The sequence below is a fragment of the Colobus angolensis genome, unplaced genomic scaffold, assembly GCF_000951035.1.
Source record: "Colobus angolensis palliatus isolate OR3802 unplaced genomic scaffold, Cang.pa_1.0 Scaffold2, whole genome shotgun sequence".
NCBI classification, from domain to species: Eukaryota; Metazoa; Chordata; class Mammalia; order Primates; family Cercopithecidae; genus Colobus; species Colobus angolensis.
The window spans coordinates 2,692,324-2,716,915 of NW_012115154.1; the positions used below are offsets into that span (position 1 = coordinate 2,692,324).

Here is a 24,592-nt window from a genome sequence, read left to right on the forward strand (position 1 = left end):
TTTTTGAGACAGGATCTCGCTGTTTGCCCAGGCTGGAGTGCAGTGGCGCCATCTCTGCTCCCTGCAACCTCCACCTCTGCCTCCTGGGCTCGAGCGATCCTACCACCTCGAGTTTTGTATCTTTAGAAAGCAGATGTTGCATTAAATTATATCTGAGGTATAAACTCTGTATTAAAAGTCTGTTTTAAAGTAAAAATGATTAGTACACAAGCAGAGTCTCATTGCAGTAAATTCTGTGCCATCTAGTAGCAAGTAAAAGTTCCCGGCTTCAAGCATATATTCTTGTTTTTTAATTTTTAATTTGTGTAGGTACCTAGTAGGTGTATATATTTATGGGTTACATGAGATATTTTGACATAGGCATGCAGTACTATTACATCAGAGTAAATAGGGTAGCTGTCACCATAAGGATTTATCTTTTGTGTTTCTAACAATCCAATTATACTCTTTTAAGTTATTTGAAAATTTACAATTAAACTATTTTTTACTATAGTCACCCTGTTGTGCTAGCAAATACTAGGTCTTATTTATCTTCCTATTTTTGTCCCTATTACAAGGATGTACTCTTTTGTGTTCATATTTAAACCAAACCAGATTATTGTAGAAAATTTGGAGCATACAGAAGTATAATGTGGCAGAAAAATGTCACTTAGAAGCAACCACTGTTAGTGTTTGGGTAGAGCTTTTAGTCTTTCTTCCTCTTTTGCCTTCTGTGGTTGGTTGAGATTAAGAGGCACATTTTAAGTAATGATTGGAGCACCTAAATTCACCGGGCCTTCATCTTTGTGTGTCTAGTGCCTGAAGAACAGAGGTCACAAAAATGTTTGAACCGAATGGTTTCTTGAAACATCCTTGGAATAAAATCTGATATGAAAGATGTTTATATGGGTGGCAGAACAAAAGAGGATAAAAAGTATTACTTAATAACAAAACCCTTCTGCTGAAATTTGGCCACCAATATGAGGAAAACATACTGTGTAAAATATAAACTAAATGTTAACCACTTCATTAAAGCATTTGGATGGCAGAATATTAGTACTTGGTAAGCTTCTGAGACTGTATCTTACCATCACCTTCCATCCTACAATATTTGATTGCATTCCTCCTTCCACCACCTAATTTAAGCATTTCCCCTCTAATTCCTCCCTTCATTTTACTTTATTCCCAGTTTTTGCTTCTGCTCATATCATCGGCAAGGTAGGATTGCTTTGACAGGCCTGAGATCTGTGCCATTATTTATGAGTTAGTCAAAGTCTGCTCCATTCTACCTCTCACTTTTTGGTAGAGTGCTTTACCATAATCTCATTTAATCTTCCTAATAGCCCCCTGAGAGCTGTCGTTTCATGATCCTCATCTTTACAGGTATGGAACCTGAGGTTCAAAGAGTTTAAATAACTAACTTAAGATCACGTTGTCAGTAAGTAGCAGAGCTGGGCTCATATCTAGGTTGTTTTTACTTTAGACTTTTAGGATTTGGTGGAAACAATTTGTGTTGATAAAAGCTACTACCCTGGGGAAGACAAAGACCAGAGATAGGAAGGAGGGGTCTGTCATGAGTGGGTGTTGTTCACAATGATGATGCCATGAAGGCTGGAACATGCAACGTGCCCTGAGCAAATTCACGTCTCCTTACACATGTATCTCTCTTTCCTGCGAGTAGGGATCTGCCTGGTATGGCTGGTTATTCTTGTAACAAGCAATCAGTAGGAAATATTAGTAGATGTAAGATTGGTGAATGAGAGGGTTTTAGTGTCTGGAAAACGTGAGTGGTAACGTTTGCTCCTGGTAAAAAGGTATTCTTATAACTGCAAGTACAGATGAAAAAGTTTCTACAAAGCCTTAGGAAAAGTAATAGACCATGGAACACTTTTAGGTGCAGTTGTGTTTGAACATCTAATAGTGAACTTGATATGGGGGAAGGCATAGTTTGTTAAGACAGTAAAAGCCTTAAGGAACTGAGCCCCAGATTTCATTTCCCTTGAGAACTGTTCCTTTTTAATTGGTTAGAGACATGGTTCTTTTTCTCTGTCCTCAAATAATAGCCCATCTTACTATAAAGTTAGATTCCCATTGCACTGGGGATTAAAAGTTGCTCAAAGCCACACAGTAAGGGTTTGGACCAACGAAAACATCATCTGAGTGTCTAGGATAGCACCTGACTATTTAATATTTAAATGTGAGCTTTGAATCTAAGTGACTCTGGTTCTATTTGTCTTATTTTATATAACTTCAACATTACATTGCTGATCAAATTTCTTGCTCAAACATTGGAAATACAAGAAAAACTAGGTTTTTAAGTTGGACTTTACCCTGTAGTTTGTCCTACTTGTCCGTGAGTTGTACCACTAGGGTCTTAGGCATTATTAATTTTCAAACACGTGAGGAAGGGAGGAAGCAAAGTCCCAGGAGTGTCAGTTTGGAAGACAGGATGAGCCTCAGTTATGGGGAGTACTTGTAACAGAGGAGCCTCAGTTATGGGGAGTACTTGTAACACAGGAGCCTCAGTTATGGGAGAAATATAATGTGAAATTATATTTCACGTAATTTCATATGTGGAATTATATAGTTTAATGAAGGAGTAGGAAGCAGCAGCAGATGATCTTGCTACATTTGTTGAAAGTACTTAGGGATCTCGAAAATATTAGAGGGGTAACCTTAGTAAATGCAGTGCCTTGCAAGTACATCATTCCCCTATCTACAGTCCCTGTCTTGCCAAAAAGAATGCTAATCTTGAATCATAATTTTATGTTTCAATTTTATGGTGGCATTTATGGAAAGAATATTCTTTGCTTTATAGCTAACTTAGATGGAATTCCTATACATTTATAGTGAAAGGTCTTTGAAAGTTATAAGTCACCTGCAAAGTGTGAACTTTGCATCACCGATTTGTTTATTGTCAAAGCAATTACGTAGCACCTACTCCTGAGCAAGTATACATTCACCTAAAGTGTGAGGCACTATGGGGCAATTTATGAAGATGTCTAATGGGGTAAAGTGTGTCAAAATGACACATGATATTTTTGAAGGAGATTAACAGGATGAATCCCGTAGTTTTCCCCTAGGGTTCTATCTTGAACCCATTCCTAAATAATTTAGTTAAGCAAAAGTCAAGTACTCAGACTGATTTAAATGTCCTCACTATGGCCTTCTATGAGGAATAAAAACAATTATGAATGGGATTCCATTACTCATGGTACTTGCCGTTCTGGCCGAGAATAAAATCTAGTGATTTTATAATGTTGGGATTATTCTATGACGGGATGCTTAAAGGTTAAAAATGCTGCTGTCATTAGTAGATCTAAGTGTGGGATCCAGCTAGGGCAAGATCGACATATTGAGGCCTTCTGGCCTATACCTTTTTAAAGAAATTTTACATTTTTAATTTTAAATTATGGGTGCATAATAGTTGTATATATTTATAGGTATATGTGATATTTTGGTACAGGTGTACAATATGTAATGATCAAATCAGGTTAATTGATTTACCTCATGCATTTGTCTATTACCTCATGGATTTATCTATTTTTTTTGTTTTGGGAATATTCTAATTCCATTATTTTAGTTATTTTTAAAATTCAGTAAATTATTATCACCCTATTGTGCTACTGAATACTAGATCTTATTTGTTCTAACTATAGTTTTGTATCTGTTAACCATCCTCACTTTAACCTCCCTGCTCCTGTTACCTTTCCCTGCCTCTGGCAACCATAATTCTGCTATTGCGATATGTTCAGTTTTCAAAATTGTTAGCTCCCACATGTGACTGAAAACATGTGAAATTAATCTTTCCATGCCTGACTTCTTTCACCTAACCTTATGCTCTCCAGTTCCATCCATGTTGTTGTGAATGACAGGGTTTCATTCTTTTTATGGCTGAATAATATTCCACTGTATACATGTGCCAATTTTTCTTTATCCGTTCATCTGTTGATGGGCACTTAAATTGCTTCCATATCTTGGCTATTGTGAATAGTGGTGCAATAAACATGGAGTGCAGATATCTCTTCAGTATACTTATTTTCTTTCTTTTGGATGTATACCCAGTGGGGGACTTGCTGGATCATATGTCTACTGCCTGTTTTTGAACAGCCCACAAACTATGCATGGGTTTTACATGTAAAATGGTTGAAATAAATTAATATTTCATGTGCATGAAAATTATACAAAATTCTAATTTCAGTGTCCATATGTAAAGTTTTATTGAAACAGATTTATCCACTTATATATTACGTATGGTGGCTTTCAGCTGCAATGGCAGAATGATATGATTGTGCCTAATTATGGCAGAGACCAGTGTAGCCTAGAAAGCCTAAAAAATTTGCTATTTGGTGGTTTACAGAAAAAGTTGCTAATATCTGAGCTAAGCTATAGTGTCTTTCACATTTATCTCCTTCATCTCACTTAAACAACCATTGTCCTGGTCCAAGTCTTTATCCTGTGTTACCAGAATTATTGCAAAAACCTCTCAGCTAGTGTTCATACTCCTGGGTTTTCTGGTCTATCTCTGTATGTAAGTGCTGCCTGATCCTGCTAAAATGCATGCTGACTAAACTTTTAATGATGTCCCAATATGTATAGAAAAACAAGGCCTTTTTTGGGTCATTATTTGTTCTTATCTTTCTAGGCTAGTCTCCTCCTGCTTCCTTGTTATATCCTGTACTTAGAGTGGCCATATAATTTTCCAAATGGGACACTAGTAGTAATTATGTTGGGGAAACAGGCCTAAGACAATACTGTTCTGTAATAATGATGCATGTGCATCTTTCTCCCAACTACCCTCTCTGTCCTGACCTTGCCGAAAGAATGCTAATCTTGAACCATAACTTCAATTTTATGGAAAGAATATTTTTTGCCTATTAGGCAAATCAGGATGTGTGGTTACTCTAGCTATACTCCAACCAGTTTGAATGGGCTCACCATTTTCCATATGTATCTGCTCCTTTGCCTTCACTCACTGTTCCCCTACATTGTAATTCCTTTACTTTTTTCTGTAAATCTAAACCTTGCCTTTCCAAATCCAGCTTAAAAAGTACTGTGTCCATGAAGCCTTACTCAGAAATATTCTCTCCCTTCCCACCTGTCTTTTACTAATGAAGTGCTTTCTCATGGTGTGAATTACTTTGAGTTTTAGACACACATACACACACACACACGTACTGAAGACATAATTCTTGTTGGATTACATATTCCTCATAGGCCTAGCATTGGGCTGTCCCTAAATGGAATCTGCAAAATGTTTGAAGAATGAATTAATTGGTCAGGCTAGGGAGACTGAGTATTTGGGGCTTTGAATTTATGAGTCATCCATTTTAATGTGATTAAAGCAGTGAGAAAAGGTTTCCAAGAACTGAAGACTTAGCCTCAGATTTCAACGTGATAGTGTAGCAAAATGGTTCAGGGCATAGATATAGACTTCTTGAGACTAAATTCCAGCTCTGCCATTTGCAGCCTCTGTTACGTTGGGCAAGTTAACCTCTCCTCCTGTTTCTTCATCTGTAAAATGGGAGTAAACATAGTGGCCACTCCATAGAATGGCGGTTGAGGATTTGCAGTGCCAGGTAACATTGAAGTAACATTCATAGGTGAGCACTCTGTGAATGTTGGCTACTGTGACTAATATGATCATCTTCATAGTACTCTCACAGGTAGGTAAGAAAATGCAGAGACCCAAGACCGAGATGTAATCATGGAAGAGCTGGAGGAAATGCTACACCAAAATCTTAGTGGGTTTTTTTTCTTGATTGAAGTAGTCTGTTTTAGAGAAGTCATGGAGAAGATGATCTCCACTTAGTAAGAAGTAACTAACCTGCAGTCTTTTGAGACACCTTTTCAGTAGAGTAGGCAAGGCACAAGTCAGGTGTCAGGAAACTAAAAAAGGAATGGCTAGAAGGGAAGGTAAATGGACAAGAGGAAGGGGAGGGAGGATAAGATACAGAGTTATGTAAAAGATGTTTGCTTAGTAAACTTTTTCTTCAAGCCAGATCACACTTTAAAAAGGAAGACACCCTGGGGGATAATTCAATAACCTATGTTTTTTTGTTTTTTTTAACATGATGTAAATTATTGATTAAAATCGGTACTTAATGTAAGTGCCAGTAACTTTTGCTATGGGATAAATGAGAAACCAGGTGCATGTTGGTGAGCTTTTATGAAAAACAAAACAAAACAAAAAAATAAAGCTTGAGGTTGAAAAGGAATTGTTTTTAATTTGGGGTGGGGAGTATATATTCTTAGTAAGGTTCCTCTTTATAAGTTGGGGTGACTATTGCCTGGCTTACTTTGCGCCTTGAGGTTCTTCTCAAGAATACTAATAAGCTGAGCCCTCTTTCATGCTCACCTTGTTCGTTTGCATTTTATGAAATGGCTGCCTGGGTTCGGAAGGACAAGTTAGGACTGGAGATGCCCCTGTGAAGTGAAGCCAAGTAAGCCAAGATCCTCAAACCACGACTCTAATATCTCCAGTGGTGGGCTGAAGGCAGAAAACCAGGGTTGCAGTTCCAGTTTGCCATTTACTGGCCATATGTTTTTGGACAAGTCAATCAGACTCTCCATTTTTTTTTTCTGTGGAGATTATGGCCATCCATGAGTATAGTAAACTTATAGTACAAAAGTACAAGGTACAAAACTATAATGGATAATTATTCTTGGCTCTTGTTTTGACATAGATACACTGGGATTCTTAAGCTAAAGCTTCCTAACATCTTGGCCCTGCCAACTGTTTTTACTGTGGCAGTTACTAAAACTCTCAAGCCTTACTCTCATGAGTACAATCCAGTCATTTCTGTCTGACTTAGATTCAGTCAGCACACCTACCGAGTGCCTCACATGTACCAAGCGATGTGCTAGGTTCTAGAGATACAGCAGTAAGACCTGCCTTGATGCCACTTACAGTCTTACAGGGTACATAGCCATTGAACAGGTAATATATCTCAAGGGATCCATCGCAGGTGCACCAAATGTGGTTAAGCGGGATGCTCTAGGAGTAGATCAGCAGGCCTGACCTACTTCCCAATGAGTGAAGAGCAAGGGAGAGAAGTCTGTCTAAAGCAGGGGTTCTCAAAACATGGTCCTTGGACCAGCCACGTCACCATCACCTGAGGACTTGCTAGAAATGCATATTCACAGTCCCACCCCAGACCTACTAAATCAGGCTCTGAAAGTGGGCTCAAGCAATCTGTTTAATGTGATTTTGATGCACATTAAAGTTTGAGAACCACTGACCTGGAGGAACTAACATTTAAGCTGAGCTCTAAAGCTGCATGATCTAGTGTGGTAGCCACTGGTCACATGTGGCTATGGAGCACTTGAAATGTGGCTGGCTCACACTGAGATGTGTTTTCATTATAAAATACACACCAGATTCCAAAGACATACTATGAAAAAAAGAATGTAAACTGCCTTATTAATAATTTTTGTGTGGATCATGTGTTAGAATTGTATTAGTTCTCATGCTGCTAATAAAGACATATCAGAGACTGGGTAATTTATAAAGGAAAGAGGTTTAATTGATTCACAGTTCGGCATGGCTGGAGAGGCCTCAGGAAGCTTACAATCATGGTGGAATGGGAAGCAAACATGTTCTTCTTCACTTGGTGGCAGCAAGGAGAAATATAAGTGAAGTGGGGGCAAAGCTTATAAAACCATCAGATCTTGTGAGAACTCACTTTCTATTATGAGAACAGCATGAAGGTAACTGCCCCCATAAGTCAATTACCTCCCACTGGGTCCCTCTCATGACACATGGGGATTATGGGAACTACAATTCAAGACGAAATTTGGTTGAGGACACAAAGCCAAACCATATCATTCCACCCTGGCCCCTCCCAAATCTCATGTCCTCACATTTCAAAACATAATCATGCCCTTTCCAACAGTCCCCCACAGTCTTAGCTCATTCCAGCATTAACCCAAAAGTCCAAATCCAAAGTCTCATCTGAGACAAGGCAAGCCCTCTCTGCCTATGAACCGAGAAAATTGAAAGCAAGTTAGTTACTTCCTAGATACAATGGGGGTACAGGCATTGGGTAAATACACCTGTTCCAAATGGGAGAAATTGGCCAAAACAAAGGGGGTACAGCAGGCCCCATACAAGTCCGAAATCCAATAGAGCAGTCATTATACCTTTAAAGTTCCAAAATGATCTCCTTTGACTCCATGTCTGAATGATAACTTTTGGACCTATAGGATTAAATACAAGATTACAATTTATTCCACCTATTTCTTTTTACTGTTTCATGTGGCTTGTAGAAAATTTAAAACATCATTGTGCCTTGCATTATATCTTGACTGGACACAACTGATCTAAAGGATGACTAGAGCTTAACCTAAAGCAGGGTGGGACTGAAGCGGCAATGGAGAGAAGAGATGAAGGGTGAGTGTTCTGCATGGGGTAGAGTGTGTCCAAAACTACTGAGGCAAGAAAGAACCTGACATGCTCAAGGAAATACAACCAAAGCCTTGCAGGTCTACATGAAGGATTCTGAACATTTTCCTAAGACCGATAGGAAGAATTGAAGGTTTAAAATAAGATCAATTTTCAAGGAGTTTAATTGTTAGTTTGCAGTTAATAAATGAGGGCAAGAGAACTTCAACTGAATATAGCAAGACTTTCAACACTGAAGCTCCCCAACTCCCCAGGATGGTGGGGGAGGGGCAGTTTGGTCAGCAGAGGAAGCAGGACGCTGCCCATCACCTGACCCTAACCCTAGGGTATGAGGCATGAGCACCCCCTACGAGAGAGAGAAGCAGTGTCACCTGGGAAGAGGTAGTTTTCAGTTCAGTTCTTTTTCAGCACAATTGATGCTCAAAGCTGAGTGGGAGTTTGAAGACAGAGCTAGGAATTCTGCAGGGCACCAGCAAATGGTTTGGGGAGGGAGGGCTCTAAAGGTGGGTCAGGGAGAAGGAAGCCCAGAGCATTATGGGGATTAGAGGGTCTGTCCTTTGAAAGGCTGTGTTGGACAATAACAGGAAAGCTGGTTAAGTGGTCCAGATGCTTGGGTTGTGTCTGCTGGGGTATGGTGGCTGCATCATGTATCTGTGGCCTAGGGGAGGTTTCCCTTTGAGTCAGAGGTCATAAGCTAGCAGCTGTGATCTAGCCTGCAGAAGAAATGTTTTGTTTCACTCACATTTTACAAATGTACATTAGTTGCTAATATTTAAATCAGATATCAGGTAAAAATACGTTTTCTTTTTTTTTTTGTTTTTTAATTGGAAGATCTAGAAACCTCAATTGCTCAGTATCACAGGGCAGTGGGCGGGAGCTAAGTAATAAGTTCTCCTTTTATTTTTTACATAAATTTTTAGGAGGTTTTGAAAGGATTGTTTTAACTTTTTAAAAAAAGACGTTTATTTACTTAAAGGTTCTCTGTGGTCTGACTCTGGGTCTTGCATTCACCCTAGTCTTTGGTGTCAGCAATCCCATCTTCTTTTTGTTTTCCAGAAAAGTTCTAAGAACAGCGCTGTTGGCTCAATGAGATGAGGTTATAGGAAAGCTTTTACTGTTTACACAAGAGTTGCCTCCTTCAGAGAAGCATGCATATTCCTTGCAGTTCACGGTGCCCATCACTCCCCGTAGTCCAGCTGCACTCTACTTCACACAGCTGCCTGGCCATTGTAGGAATTTGAGTTTGCAATCCATGCCTTAAACTTTAAGTCACACTGGCTACAGCGTTGTGTATTTCTTGGTAAACACTGGATAAATCAGCTCCAGTGGATGTTGATAGAAGTTTTTATGTTTGCAAGCTAATCCTCAGCAGTTTCTTTGTAAATATGCAGCAGTTAGTTAAGTGGGAAAAGTCTGTTGGTAGTACTAGGGAGGAGAGAGGAAAGTGACCTTTTGTTTTCCTGAGATAGATATACTAATTTAGTACTTTATCATATATTCACCTGTGTAAATGTATTCCTGTGCTTCAGAGTGAGGGAAGGATGTGTATTTGCATAGTTGCTGTGTCTGCAGTACTGTTCCTCTGTTCTGGGGTGTGTGTGTGTGTGTGTGTGTGTATTTTTTCAGTAAAAAGAAAACAACTTTTTTTTAATGCAGTAAGCAAATACAGGAGAATAAGAGCACAAAGCTTGGTGGTGGGTGCCTGAGTATCCATGTTGCTATTGCTACATTGTTTTGTCCCCTTGGTGTAGTTTATAATCAAAAGATGGTGGAAAGGTGCTTCTGTCTACAAAATTTGTCTAACCATGCCCTTCTTTAACTGAAGAGAGGACGGCTTCATTAGCTTATGGAGGCTTCTCACTTGACAAGATAAACTGAGAGTGAAGGTAGAACAACAGTTGATACTTTCTTTTTTCTCCATCCCCCTCCTCTGCTACCACTAACAAAACAAAATGATAGATGGTTACAAAGGGTAGATACAGTTTTTGATAGAGCTCGGGCTTCTACTACTTGGTGGATTGGGGCTTTGTAAAGAAACAATGCAAAAATATCTTCCATTTGCAAATTAACATATACACACCCCTCCGTGTGTGTGTGTGTGTGTGTGTGTATGTGTGTGTGTGGGTGTATGTGTGTATTTATTGCTTGGTTTCTTGCAGGTGAGGGGCTCTGAAGCTTGAACTTTGCTAGACTCATGACTATTCTGGCAAAACACTCCCTAGATACCTTTTGTTCCCTTCTCTGTTCTGCCACCCCGATGCCCCTTCTGTGCTAAGGACAGAGACATTGGGCTCCCTCCCGGGGAATTCTCGGCTCTGTGGGATGCTCTCACCTGGGTCCTGAGCCTAGGCTCTTCTGGTTCCCTGGCACTTCCCTGCTCCACATGCACAGCAACCTGGCACTTAGCAAGGAAGGAGAATCATCATCCTAACTGCTGTAGCCTTTCAACTTCAGCCATGCACCACCTAATGATGTTTCAGTCAAGCATGGATCGCGTGTATGATGGTGATCCTGTAAGATGGCAATGGAGCATATATAGACATCCGATATGTGGCACTTGACATTGGCATTGCAGATCGAGTAGGGGAAATGATTGATATTCATTAATTGTGCTGGGATACTTGGTTTTCCATATGAAAAAACATACATAAGTAAAATTATGTATACCATCTAGGTTTGTGTAAGTACATTCTATGTTGTTTGCCCGACGAAATCACCTAATGATGCATTTGCCAGAACATATTGCCTTCATTAAGCAATACATGACGGTACTTGCATATCACCTCAATTTGATTTCTTCCCTTAAGTCCTCTGTTTGCCTTCCATTGAAATATACCTTATTTTAAAGACTGTTTTCCCTTCAGAATCTCTAGGAATTACTAAAGAAAGGTAGAAACTAGATCTAGATTCCAATCAGTTTTGCCATTGATTGTTATTTTACTGTGGGTGACTCAGTTTAAGTGGGACAGAAAATCTCCAGTTAATGGAAGTTGCCAAGAGTGGCAGAAGACCAGGCCCTAGTTCTCGTATAATCTTTACAACCCAGTGTGCAAAGACACTGGAGCGGAGATGGAGACGCCGGGCATGTAAACCAAGCATGTGTTGTCAGTGCAGATGTGTCCACCACAAGGAGAGAGAGGCAGACCGAGCAGCCGTGTCAGCAGATTCTCCGAGGACAGAGTGGGCCTAGCAGATCTTCAGGCCAGCAGCTTAAATGTAAGGAGTTCAGCATAGCTTGAGAGTTGCTGGTCTCCCTTTACTAGATTCTCCCCCTGCTAAGATGTAGCTGGTGTGTGTAGGATATCTGGAGGGCTGGGGAGGAGGAGGCGTGGCCTCTTTATCAGTGTGGTTCCTCTCACTCCTACAGACCAGATCTGTTTGTACAGGCAGCATCCCTCAGCTGCTTGCCTTTGATAGCTTATTTTGCATCTAGATTTATTCCTGCTGAAAACTGTCTTCAGGCAGGTGCAAGATTATTTAGGTGCATACCATATTTGGTGTTAGTGTCTCTTTAAATCATTTTTAATTTGTCTGAATGTTGAACTGATGTGTTTTGCATACCTTAGATTTTCTAGTGTGTGATGTAGCCTGTGGCATTGAAGAGCTAGTTGCCACCAGCCAGTGATACATGCCAGATATATGCAGTGGTGCATTGAAATAACATGTTTAATAACTTCTATATTATTCTAATAATATAAGAATGTGAGACTGGTAAATACTTCTTTTTCCACCACAGGAAAACAAAGTGAAAAGGACGCCTTCAGTGTAGAGTCAGCTGCTGGGAGCTGGGAGTTCCCAGCTACTAGTCATTCTTTCAGACGTCTGTAACCCATTATATTAAGTCCTTTCTACTGTAAGCACAAATTGCCTTTGTATCTGGCAGAAACACAGCATGCCATTAGAATGAAGTGTTTTGTTATTTTATGTCATACAGTTAACATGCTATCCAAACATCAGAAAAACAACTAGATTCCCTGTAATGAATTATTAATATCTATAGAATATGCCTGTATATGTCCCAGTGTATGAGTTATCACATTTCTGACTGTTCAAAGGGATTTCAGTTTCTTTTAGAAATTGGATGTTGTAAAACTGTTTCTATCCCTAGGTGGTCAGTTGAATGAAGAATATAACTTAGCCTTGTTCTTGTCTTTCTAGATGTATTGCTGTCCTTGAATATTAGCCCATTTGAAAACGCCTGGGAAGTTCAGCCATCAGTATGTCCAAGTACAAACTTATTATGTTAAGACATGGAGAGGGTGCTTGGAATAAGGAGAACCGTTTTTGTAGCTGGGTGGATCAGAAACTCAACAGTGAAGGCATGGAGGAAGCTCGGAACTGTGGGAAGCAACTCAAAGCGTTAAACTTTGAGTTTGATCTTGTATTCACATCTGTCCTTAATCGGTCCATTCACACAGCCTGGCTGATCCTGGAAGAGCTAGGGCAGGAATGGGTGCCCGTGGAAAGCTCCTGGCGTCTAAATGAGCGTCACTATGGGGCCTTGATCGGTCTCAACAGGGAGCAAATGGCTTTGAATCATGGTGAAGAACAAGTGAGGCTCTGGAGAAGAAGCTACAATGTAACCCCGCCTCCCATTGAGGAGTCTCATCCTTACTACCATGAAATCTACAACGACCGGAGGTATAAAGTATGTGATGTGCCCTTGGATCAACTGCCACGGTCTGAAAGCTTAAAGGATGTTCTGGAAAGACTCCTTCCCTATTGGAATGAAAGGATTGCTCCTGAAGTCTTACGCGGCAAAACCATTCTGATATCTGCTCATGGAAATAGCAGTAGGGCGCTCCTAAAACACCTGGAAGGTACCAGCTTTATATACCACTTATTAGAGGTTGCCAAGTGTGATATCTGGGCCTTAATCTAGAAATTAAGCTAATGATGCCCCGGTTACACAATAGACTCTCCTTCTCTATCCCCCTTTGTCACTTCAGATTTAAGAATCATCTTGTTCTAGAAATCAGATCTCTTGTGCGTTTTCCGTTCCTGTTACCCGAAGCACCAGTTTTCAGACTTTAGCAAGCATCAGAGTCACCCGGAGAGGTTGGTGTATCACAGACTCTGGGTCCCACCCTCCAAGTTTCGGAAGCAGTAATGCACCCTGAGAATCTGCATTTCTTAGAAGCGTTAGGTGATGCTGATACTGCTGATTGGGGTTCCACACTTGGAGAAGCACTGGTCTAAAGGACTGTATGGCTTGTTGTAGTGAAATGAAAGGAAGCTAGGAAAGGAAGGAATTGTTGAAACGGCCTTGAAAGTAAATATGAGTTTTTCAAGTTGAGTAAATTATCTAGACTTCAGTTTTGCTCATGTTCTTCCAACTTTAAACAATGATTGCTGTGTTTCCAGACGCAGGTTTCCTGAGCAGTTCTTTTGTTTCACTCCTCTTTTCAGAGCAGGTTTAGTCATTGACCGGAAGAAAGTTAGGGGGAAGGAAACTAAAAGCATAGTTGGTTTATTTATTTATCTTGACTCTCAATTTTTGGAAATCAGCAGCGCCATAATTTTAACTACTTTATGTCGTGTTCTACATGTATACTAAAACATATTGTATTGTTGCCTTCTTTTTAAGTAACATGAACCAAATGAACTCTTTTGAGAATTCAGGTTCACCAGTTTTGAGCATCAGTGATTGCACTGTGACCCCTTCTGGATTTCTGACTGTTCTGCGGATTTCTCGTTTCCCTCTCTGTCTCCACTCATCCCAGATGATTGTGGTTTTTGCATGATATGCCCTATCTGGTGTTTTCCTGCCTTTCATCCCTGTCAGCAGTTAGCTTACTGGTAATAAATAGAAGACATTTCTCCACCATTCCTTTTCATTCCGCTTGAATTTTCTATAAGAGGCTGTGACAAATAAAAAGGCTGACCTTGTATGTGAAATAAGTAGAAATAGATTATTAGTTAAAAATGAAGTAATCTTTAGCATGTGATTATTTTCCCCTGATTTTTATAACATGACTAAGAACTAAATCATTACTTGTATAGCTGACATCCATTAGTCATGCAGAGACCTAAAATCTACAGACTATTAGATACTAAAATTTTATTGGCTAGACGTGGCACTTGATATGTGTGTGTGTGTGCGCGCGCGTGTTTATGTGCATGTGCACACACACATGCATATCTTATTTACTCAAGTATATAAAAGTTTCTGTTCTTGTTCAGGATAATTAGATCTTTACTTCATCATTAGTGATATATAACTTCATCATTAATGGACCATAGTATTTTATTGTTTGAAGAAGAGTTGAGGCTCCTACTAGACAGCAAACTGAAATTCAGAATTTCAGAATTTCTGCGAGAGGTGTATTCTATTCAACTGTGCCAACTCCTTTTTTAGAACTGGGACTCAGATTTATTGTGGCCAGGCTCGCTTCCCTCAAGAAAATGCCACTATCTCCTTTAGGATCCTCTTTCTCCACCTTCTTAGCTTGGAAGTCCCCCTTTTAAAAAGTTTCCTACTGTTTAATACCGCTGACTCTTCACCTGTCTTCAAATTTGTTATAGATCTCTTTAAACTCATTCTACAGCCCACCCACAGCTGATTGTACACATTCCCTCCTGCTAGTGCATTGATGATTTAACTGTTTGTTACTGTTCTTTTTGAGGGAAATAGGAACGTTTAGAAACGGTGGTAAAGAAGACTATAACCATGCTGGGGGCAAAGAGAAAATTACATGTAGAGGGTGTGTTTAGACAATAGCAAAACTTACTTTTCCACATTTGAGGGAGGTTTTGAAACTATTAGCAATTTATGAAATTAATTTAATCAAATGGTGTGCCTACTTTGGAAAACAATCTGGCAGTTCCTCAGAAGGGCTAAACACAGAGTTACCATAGGATCCAGCAATCCCACACCTATGCATATAGCTGTAGTAGCTTCCCAGTGCTGCCGTAAGAAAGCACCTAAACTGAGTGGGTTAAAACAATAGAAATGTGTTTTCTGGGGGCTGGAAGTCCCAAATCAAGGTGTGAGCAGGGCTGTGATCTCTCCGATGAATCTAGGAGACAATTCTTCCTTGCCTCGGCTAGCTTCGGTGTTTGTTGGCAATCTTTGATGTTCTGTGGCTTGCAGCAGCATCGCTCCTTGGCATTCTCCTTGGGTGTGTGTTTCTTATCCACATTTCCCCTTTTATAAGGCCACCAATAATATTAGCCCACCCCCTCCCACCAGTGGCCTCCATTTTAATGGGATTATTCTCTGTTAAACACTGTATTTCCAAATAGGGTCACATTCTGAGGTACTGGAGGTTGGGGCTTCAGCATATCTTTTTGAGGGGATCACAGTTCAAACCATCACAATGCCCAAGAGGAATGAAAGCACATGTCCACACAACAGCTTGTACCTAAACCTGCAGAGCAGCATTATTCGTAGTAGACAAAAAATGGAACAACCCAAGTGTTCATCAACTTATAAATGGGGTCTGTCTGTACAATGGAATATTACTTGGCAATAAAAGGGGAGGTGATGCTGATACATGCTACCATATGGATGAACATTGAAATAACTCTGTTATGTGAAAGAAGCCAGCCACAAGGGATCACATATTATAGGATTTCATTTATATGAAATACCCAGAATAGGCAAATCTTTAGAAACAGAAGGTAGTGTGGTTGTTGCCTAGAGGGTAGGAAGGATGGAAGATTTTGTAAGTGATTTGCTGATGTGTACAGAGTTATTTGGGGTGATACAAAATACTCTAAAATTGATTGTAGTGAGGGTTGCACAACTCTGAATATGCTAGGAGCCATTGAGTTGTACACTTTGTGTGGGTGAATTGTATGTGAATTATATCTCATTAAAGCTGGAAAAATGGCTGGGCGCGGTGGCTCAAGCCTGTAATCCCAGCACTTTGGGAGGCCGAGACGGGCGGATCACGAGGTCAGGAGATCAAGACCATCCTGGCTAACACGGTGAAACCCCATCTCTACTAAAAACTACAAAAAACTAGCCGGGCGAGGTGTTGGGCGCCTGTAGTCCCAGCTACTCGGGAGGCTGAGGCAGGAGAATGTGGTGAACCCGGGAGGCGGAGCTTGCAGTGAGCTGAGATCCGGCCACTGCACTCCAAGCCTGGGCAGCAGAGCGAGACTCCGTCTCAAAAATAAAATAAAAATAAAATAAAAAAATAAAGCTGGAAAAATAATCAATGGAATTGAAAGGTAAAAGGATTTGTCATTGGCCTAGAAAACCGTAGGGGAGGACAAACATATAGAAGTGAGTACAAAGCTGAAATGCACGGCTGTGGAGTATAGAACACCGGGAAAAATGAAAGTGCAGCTTTGACTGCTGGGGCAGAAGTGGACTTACAGGGTTTGCTGGGAAATAAGCAGGCATTGGTCTTCAGGCAGCTTCCAGTCCTTCATCTAAAGGTCTTTTTTTATTTTTTTATTCAGTTTCATACTTCCAACTTAAAAAAATAAAATAGAGATTAATGACATTTTCTTTTCTTTTCTTTTTTAGACAAAGTCTCACTGTGTTGCCCAGGCTGGAATGCAATGGTTCGATCTTGGCTCACTGCAGCCTTCACCTCCTGGGTTCAAGCGATTCTCATCCCTCAGCTTTCTGAGTAGCTAGGATTATAGGTGTGTACCACCACACCTGGCTAATTTTTGTAGCTTTTTAGTAGAGATGGGGTTTCGCCATGTTGGCCAGGCTGGTCTCGAACTCCTGGCCTCAAGCAATCTACCCACCTGAGCCTCCCAAAGTGCTGGGATTACGGTATGAGTCACCGTGCACCTGGCCATTAATGACATTTTAAAGTAGCCTTACATTATAACTCCTATCTCTATTACCATAAACAGGTTTTATAGAAAATGTTTTTATTTGGGGGATAATTGATGTAAAACAGTGGGGTTGGTGCAGAAAGAGGTAAATTGTAGGCAGTGACTTCAGTGGGAAGTATGTGAACACAGAAAAGGACATGGGCTGCCGGAGAGGGAGGTCTCTATGAGAGAGGTAGAAAATAAAAACGATGGGGTTGGTGACCAAGGAGGATGGCAGATAGTTAGAGGGAAAAAATGGCAGAAAAGCCAGAACATGCAGTTAGGATAAGACCATAGCCAAGAAAACTAATAGAGTGTATGTGAGGATCCAGATTTGTCCTCAGGAAAATAGAAAGATACTTTGTAAGCTTGACTCTAACCCATCCTGGATATGACGACTTTGTTCCTTTCTGGCCTATAGTACCCCCTGGTGGTACTCCAGTTAATACTAATGGAGTTCTTAGATGTTGCTGTAGTTGCCTACTGTGACTTAACTCCCACACCTAATATGGACGAAACTATGTCATGTATATGAAATAGGCTGGATTGGATTTCAGGATCATTGCATAAGTTAGTTATTGTCTCTAAATGCCAATCTGCATTAATAAAGTTTCTCTTACAATGTCTATTGAAAAATAAGGTCCCAAGTATTCTATTTCACAACTGTAAGAATTAAGCATAAGTGACTTTCTCAAGATCAGAAGAAATAGTATGTCATCATATTTTTTTCACATCATTTCTGTTAATTTAGTGAATTTTAGCCCTTTCAAAATTGATTATAGATGTATTAACTCGCCAGAATAGGCATATTAGTCTCATGTTAGTCCTCTTGTATTGCATGTCTAACTTTCCAGAGCTCAAATTACAGAAGTTTGTATGCTTCTTGGTAATTTACCAACCTAAAACAAAACATTTTATTCATTGGATTTAGATGCTAACTTTTCAAGACTCCAAAAATTAAGTGAATCTCCCCAACTGTTTAGGGGGAAATAAAGATTTTCTTTTATAGGAAGGACTACTTTGCCAGTTCATGTGTATGTGTTTATGGTGGTAAAAAACAAAAGTTACCATCTTAATTGCCAGTTTATGCTTAGTATCAAGTTACATGATCATACATGCCCATTTTGTGATTAATACCTCTTGTCCCAATGTAATTATTAATAGCATCTCCTTTTACTTTCAAAAGTGCCCCAGCCTGGATGATAAATTATGTGATTACCTCACTATAAAGATGTTGAGCTGGGTGTGATATCACGCACCTGTAGTCTTAGCTACTAGGGAAGTGGAGGCAGGAGGATTGCTTGTACCTAGGTTTAAGATCAGCCTGGACAACATAGTGAGACCCACTTTTAGAAAATAAAAACATGAAAATGAAGATGTTAGCTTTCACTACTGTTAAGAATTGAATCTAGAAATGGGCATAACCAGGGTTTATATTTCCTGTAAGCACAAAAGTTGCTAAATTTCTTTTGATTGATTATGAAAGTAAAAACACTTGTGGCTGCAGATTCATCTGATTCCAAGCCATGCTTTCTAGAGATGTTTATGTAAACTTCACCCATACAATATGGGCTCTTGCAAGGGACTGGAGTAAATTTTCCCTATTTTGTCTTTAAATTGCTTGACAAGCTAAAAATGTTTTACCTACTGGGAAGGAGTGTGGTAACTGATAGCATCAATGACAGCATACTGTCCTATCAGAAAAATACTTTCTTATTGTTTGAAAACTGTAACTATGGGGTGGGAAGAATTATGACCCCAGTTAAATAACTAATTAGAATATTGGTCTATGCTGAAATCTCAAATTGCTTTAAGATCTTTCTACCAAGAGTATGCTAGCATTACTCATCTCCTCTTAGGTCTACTCTTAGAGGTATCATCCGTGTACCTCAACAGTAAAGAGTGTTGGTTCTGAAGATGTTAGCTGTTTCTCAAATATTTGATATTATGACACTATAGGCAGTCATATCCTGACTGATGCTTTCTCCATTTGTGGAAAAGAAGACAGGTGCTGTTGGAAGAAACTGAAGTCTAAAGAGACTCCAGATTCCTTGGCCACGATCATGGTAATTAGTTGGCGTCAAGAACTCTACTCAAAACTCAGTTCACTGAGGCTCCACACACAGTTATCACCTGGGCTTTAAAATTTTTTTCTAAAAGGTAGCCTTTCCCTTGACCTATTCTTTGTTTGGAAGACTGTGTTTTAAGAAGCTGAATCAAGAACATCCATGGCAGGTAAACTATAAAAAGGTAATTTAATGCAACTAATCGAGTCTTAAATTATTACTGCTGTTATAACATTGTGGTATGAATGGCGCACTCTAGCATAGCTATACAAGATGACCTTTCTTGAGTGCGTACTGCGTGCCAAGCACAGTTTTAGACATTTTACATACACATGTTGTTTTATGTAGGAACTAGAACATGACTCTGAACTCACTGGAAAGCTATGGTTCAATACTGCATTTTACTTTGCTGTTGAGTATATCCAGGTCATATTTTTTATTTCGTTTGATCAGTCATTGATCACTAAGCTGTTTTGCTTAAAGAAACTGCTTTAATAAGAAGCAAACTATTGATACACCCATTATCATGGATGAACCTCAGCTGCATTGTGCTAAGTGAAAGAAATTGGGCTAAAACAGCTGTGTATTGTATGATTCCATTTATGTGCCATTTTGGAAAATGTTTTATCGGGAAATAAAACAGATTGGTGGGGAAAGGGTAGGCTGCCAAGGGGCACAAGGAAATTTTAAGGATTTGATAGAACTGTTTTAGATCCTGACTGTTTATTACACTATTGTATGCAGTTGTCAAAACTCATAGAACTTACAGGCTAAAAAGGGTGACTTTTGCTGTATGTAAATTATACCTCAAAAAGCCTTGCTTTGTCCAGTGAACTCACCATTGCCTTAATTGGGACCTTATCTTTTGTTCACAAAGTAATAGACTACATTAGTCAATTAGGAGAATTAAGTGAAGGTTGTTGTATGCACCTATCTTTGCCTTTGAAAACTAACCTGGAGGGCATTTGTTATGCTTTCTCAAAGCTTCAGGAGCCATCTGGTTCTGACTTTATTTAGCACCTAAATCATGGTCATTATAGGGAACTGCCTTTTAAAGTCCTTCTTCATGAGAAGTTATGTTTAAGTTGCTGGACCATGAAGTTTTGTTTGAGAATCTTGCTAATGTTACAGGTTGAAAACTCCTCTAATAAAGTTTTTTAGTTTTTTTATCCCAGAGCTATCTCTGCTTATTATCATCAATTTCGTTAGCCTTAATTGGGCCTTCCATCCCCTCCTTTTTCTTCTTGTAACAACCTAGTCTAGGAGCGGGTCAACAAGGACCTCCTGGAGTCAACACAGATGAATGGTACACTGAGAGGCAAGTGATACTGATTCGGAACTAGATAACACTCTTGTATGAGAATTGCAAACACAGAAACCACATGTCAGTACCTAAGACAGGCTTCTTGGCTGATGGGGATGACCCTTCCCCTGTCAAATGACTTATTTATATAATATCTCTGCTCATAAATCGTATATGCTTTTGAGATTGCTTTACTTTTAATCTGATGGTAGTTAACGCTTTCAGAAGAAAGAAGTCAAAACAAGACATACAGAATATTATAATGCCTACTTAAGGGACTGCTTTACTGGCTTTTAGAAATATAATTACCTACGATTGTGCTAATAAGTCCAGGTTAAAAAGCAGGGCCCACTTCTGACTGGTTCAGACACAGTTCTCACAAAGCACCACCATGAAAACATCTAATGTCGACCTAAGTATCTGAAAGCATCCTGTACTGTAGCGTTCCAGACAGGCGTGTGTTTCATTCTCTGTGGTTGGCATAGTCACTTCCTGTTTGTTTCCTGCTGGCAAGCATCAAAGGAAAAGCCAGGTACCAAACTGAACCACTGGATGTAGTCTGCATCTTGCCAGAGGAAATGGATTGTTTAGTCTGGGTTCAAGCACAGGACGAGGCCGTTTCGAGTTTGGAGTAAGAATGACACACAAGACACTCATGCAAGACAGACTTGATCCCTGAAGACCTGTGTGCAGCTGCATATATAGCAAGACACAGAAGCGGTGAGATAAAATTAGACACTCAGGGAGGAACGGTCAGCTGGGACTAGCTGTGGGGACAGGGACTGATGAGTCGGTCACCTTTGGCATTTTAGTGGGATATTTTCAGAAGCAGCCAATTCAGGCCTCTCTTCTGTGAGGCAAGTAGTTGCCTATTGGTGTGACTAAGCTTTCTTTTATAATAATTGATTATAGAACCCTTTGTTTTTTAAACATTATAGGCTATTTTAACTATAAAATTAAACGTAGAATGGATTCTTCTCTCTGCCTTATTCTAAATTAGTCTGTCATTTTATTGTGTTACAGTATTCAAATCACCCTAGGCCATCTTTACATATGTAGTATTCAGATCTTAAATAATTAAAATTAAAAATAGGTAGATCATCTGTGAGATTCAGAATCTCTTGTTTCAGCTTGTATTGGCCATAAAAAGGAATACAGAACTCTTATCACAGATTGTTTGTCGGTAGGGTTTGAATTGTGACTTACCTGACCAGGAGAGGGAAGTGAGGAATGAGTGGGTCGCACCTTATTTAATAAATGAGTTGACTGGAGTTGTTTCCCTTTTTTTTCCTAATTCCAAAGCGTATGCACTACAGAATTGGGGTTTCTTCTTTCCTTTTCGTCCTGTAGCAAATCTTTCTGTCTCTCTGACCATCTCTTCTGTTTTCTAAAATTCAAAGATTTTGAACACTTTGGAGAAAACCAAAGAACATATAAAGCCATTTAATTTGAATTATTTTATTGGCACTAGATTTCAACAGCTTTTTCTTCGAGGCTAAGATTCTTTTAATTCTCCTTTTTATTCTTGGTAAGGTCATGGGGAGCACAATGTTTAATCAAGGCTTCAACAGTAAAAGACTAGATTTAATTTGAAAACCCAGAGAGTTAGAACTTATTCAGTTCAGGTATGCACCTAGGGTTCACTAAATCAGGTCTTGTTCTTGGTACAAGGGATACTGCACCTATATGGAATGAGACACAGGGTCCTTTTGTGGAGCTTTTAACCTCTTTCTGAAATTTGTCTATACTGTACCTCTGACAAAGTCCTTAGGGTGTTTTCATATATAGGCTTTATGTTTTAGGATTTTTAATTAACATTTTGTTCTTTTTTTTTTTTTTTTTGAGATGGAATCTGTCTCTGTCACCCAGCCTGGAGTGCAGTGGCGCGATCTCGGCTCACTGCAAGCTCCGCCTCCCAGGTTCATGCCATTTTCCCACCTCAGCCTCCCAAGTAGCTGGGACTACAGGCGCCTACCACCACGCCCAGCTAATTTTGTTTTTGTATTTTTAGTAGAGACGGAGTTTCACTGTATTAGCCAGGATGGTCTCAATCTCATGACCTCGTGATCGCCTGCCTCTGCCTCCCAAAGTGCTGGGATTACAGACGTGAGCCACCACACCCAGCCTAACATTTTATTCCTTATAGCCTTTAGTTACATGTAAAAAGTAGATTCACAGAATAAATACAGTTGTAGTTACTTAGTGGATCATATTACTAAATAATTTCCGGACCCTAGCAGCCAAACCATAACAGTGTTACTTATAGTTGAACAAACATTTACTAAATCTTGCAGTGGGTAAGGCACTGTGTTCTAACAACATGGGTGATACAGAAATGGGTCAAACATTGTTCCTGTTCTCAAGGAATTTATAATCCTGGTGGGGAAAGTGAGCATTTGCACAAGTACCTCTACCAGGAGGTGCTTTGGTAGATGTACAGTGTACATAACAGTTTGTCTTTGGTTCCTGTTCCTGCTATGGTGACTTAGTGGAGAGGGTTGGTAGGTGCAAATTTGACTTCCTGAAGTTAGTCCTCTATGCAGAAAATAAAGTTGTTTGACTTTCTCCCCAGTTTTGACCTTGAGTTACTTCCTGGACTTATTACCCCAAACTTTCATTATTTCTTCCTTAAAATATCCCATTATTTAAATTGACTGCAGTAAGTTAGCTCTAAGGTGCTTCTACATGAAGATTCAGGACTTAAAGGCAATGGCGGACCCTTAAAGACAGGGGTAGCTGTAAAGGGAAACACCACTGAGTTCTCGCCCTGCACCTGCTCCTCCACACATTACTGTAGAACACAGTGCCTTGCCCACTGCAAGAATTTAGTAAATGTTTGTTCAACTGTAAGTAACACTGTTATGATTTGGCTGCTAGGGTCCAGAAATTATTTAGTAATATGGTCCACTAAGTAATGACAACTGGATTTAACTCCACACCACTGCGGAGAGGGGTCGGTACAGGGTGAGAATCAGTGGTGGTTCCCTTTACAGCCGACCCTGGAACAACACGGATTTGAACTGCGTAGGTTCACTTATACATGGGTTTCCTTCCAACAAAACTTGGATCAAAAATACCACACTTGCTAGATGTGAAACCTGTGTAGACGTAGGGCTGACTTCCAGCCTTGAGTGTGAGTGGATTTTGGTACACGTGCAGTCCTGGAACAAATCCCCCGCTTGTAATGAGACGACCATAGAACTGTAGAAAAATCTGAGCCAGTTATTGAGGGATGTGATATCTAGCCACTCATTTTTAACTTTCCTATAATGTTCCAGTGAATGAGTTTATAATAGGATATTATATAATATAGTACTAATTCAGTTTGATTTAATATAGTTCAGATGCATTATGCTGGCCTTAGGAGCTCTGCCTGCTTAACTTTCTTAGGATGTCGAATGTAACTTATGCCAAAATTGAGTAATGAGTAATGGCTTCACTGTGGTTTTACCTAATCTGCTGTTTTAAAATTTTAGTCACTTAAGTCTCATTGACTGATTATTAACCAGTCTGAGTGTTTTAAATATTTGTAAGTAATTAGTCTGCTGTGTGAATGGCTTGAGTAGTCATTAAAGTGGAATGTTGACTTTATTTATTTATTGGAAACATTACTATTTTTGTTGAACTCTCCTTCCTTTGTAGTTGAAATATTATAGTTTCGGTGGCCTTTGTTTATTTGGCTCTTTAATTTGGTCCCACATAAAAGGGACCAAACTTGAGAGTGCCGCTGTTAAAGAGGGGATCTGTTGGATCTGGTTAGAGCTGAGGCCATGGTCAAACAAGTGAATCCCATGTATGCGCCAGCGCCTTGCTGAAGACCCGGAGCTTGTTTCTAAAGTCACAGACAACAACTCCTAAACGTGGCCCATCATGATCGCAGTGTGTTAGCTGGGGATCAGACAAACTTATTCATTCTCTTTACCAGTCGTGGGAACACGGGATGCATCAGCAGATGTCCAGTTAGGACCCAGCCTTTCACAAGGGTAGAGCATTCATAGAAACATTCTTCTCTCTCCTCCTCGGTAGTCGTGGAAATAACCATGGATAAGTCACCTAACC

At 39.8% G+C, this 24,592-nt stretch overlaps 1 protein-coding gene across 3 annotated transcripts in view; it reads left to right on the forward strand.

The window, feature by feature from the left end:
* BPGM (2,3-bisphosphoglycerate mutase) overlaps positions 1-24,592 on the forward strand; it is a 32,630-nt gene that overhangs the window by 2,002 nt on the left and 6,036 nt on the right. For 2 of the 3 annotated variants that reach the window (XM_011941227.1, XM_011941225.1), the window contains one exon: positions 12,542-13,203. In XM_011941227.1, coding sequence (XP_011796617.1) covers positions 12,603-13,203 — 601 coding nt within the window. In that variant the 5' untranslated portion in view covers positions 12,542-12,602. Of the gene's footprint in view, positions 1-9,439; positions 9,763-12,541; positions 13,204-24,592 lie in introns of all 3 variants that reach the window. The other variant, XM_011941226.1, reaches the window with a different exon arrangement.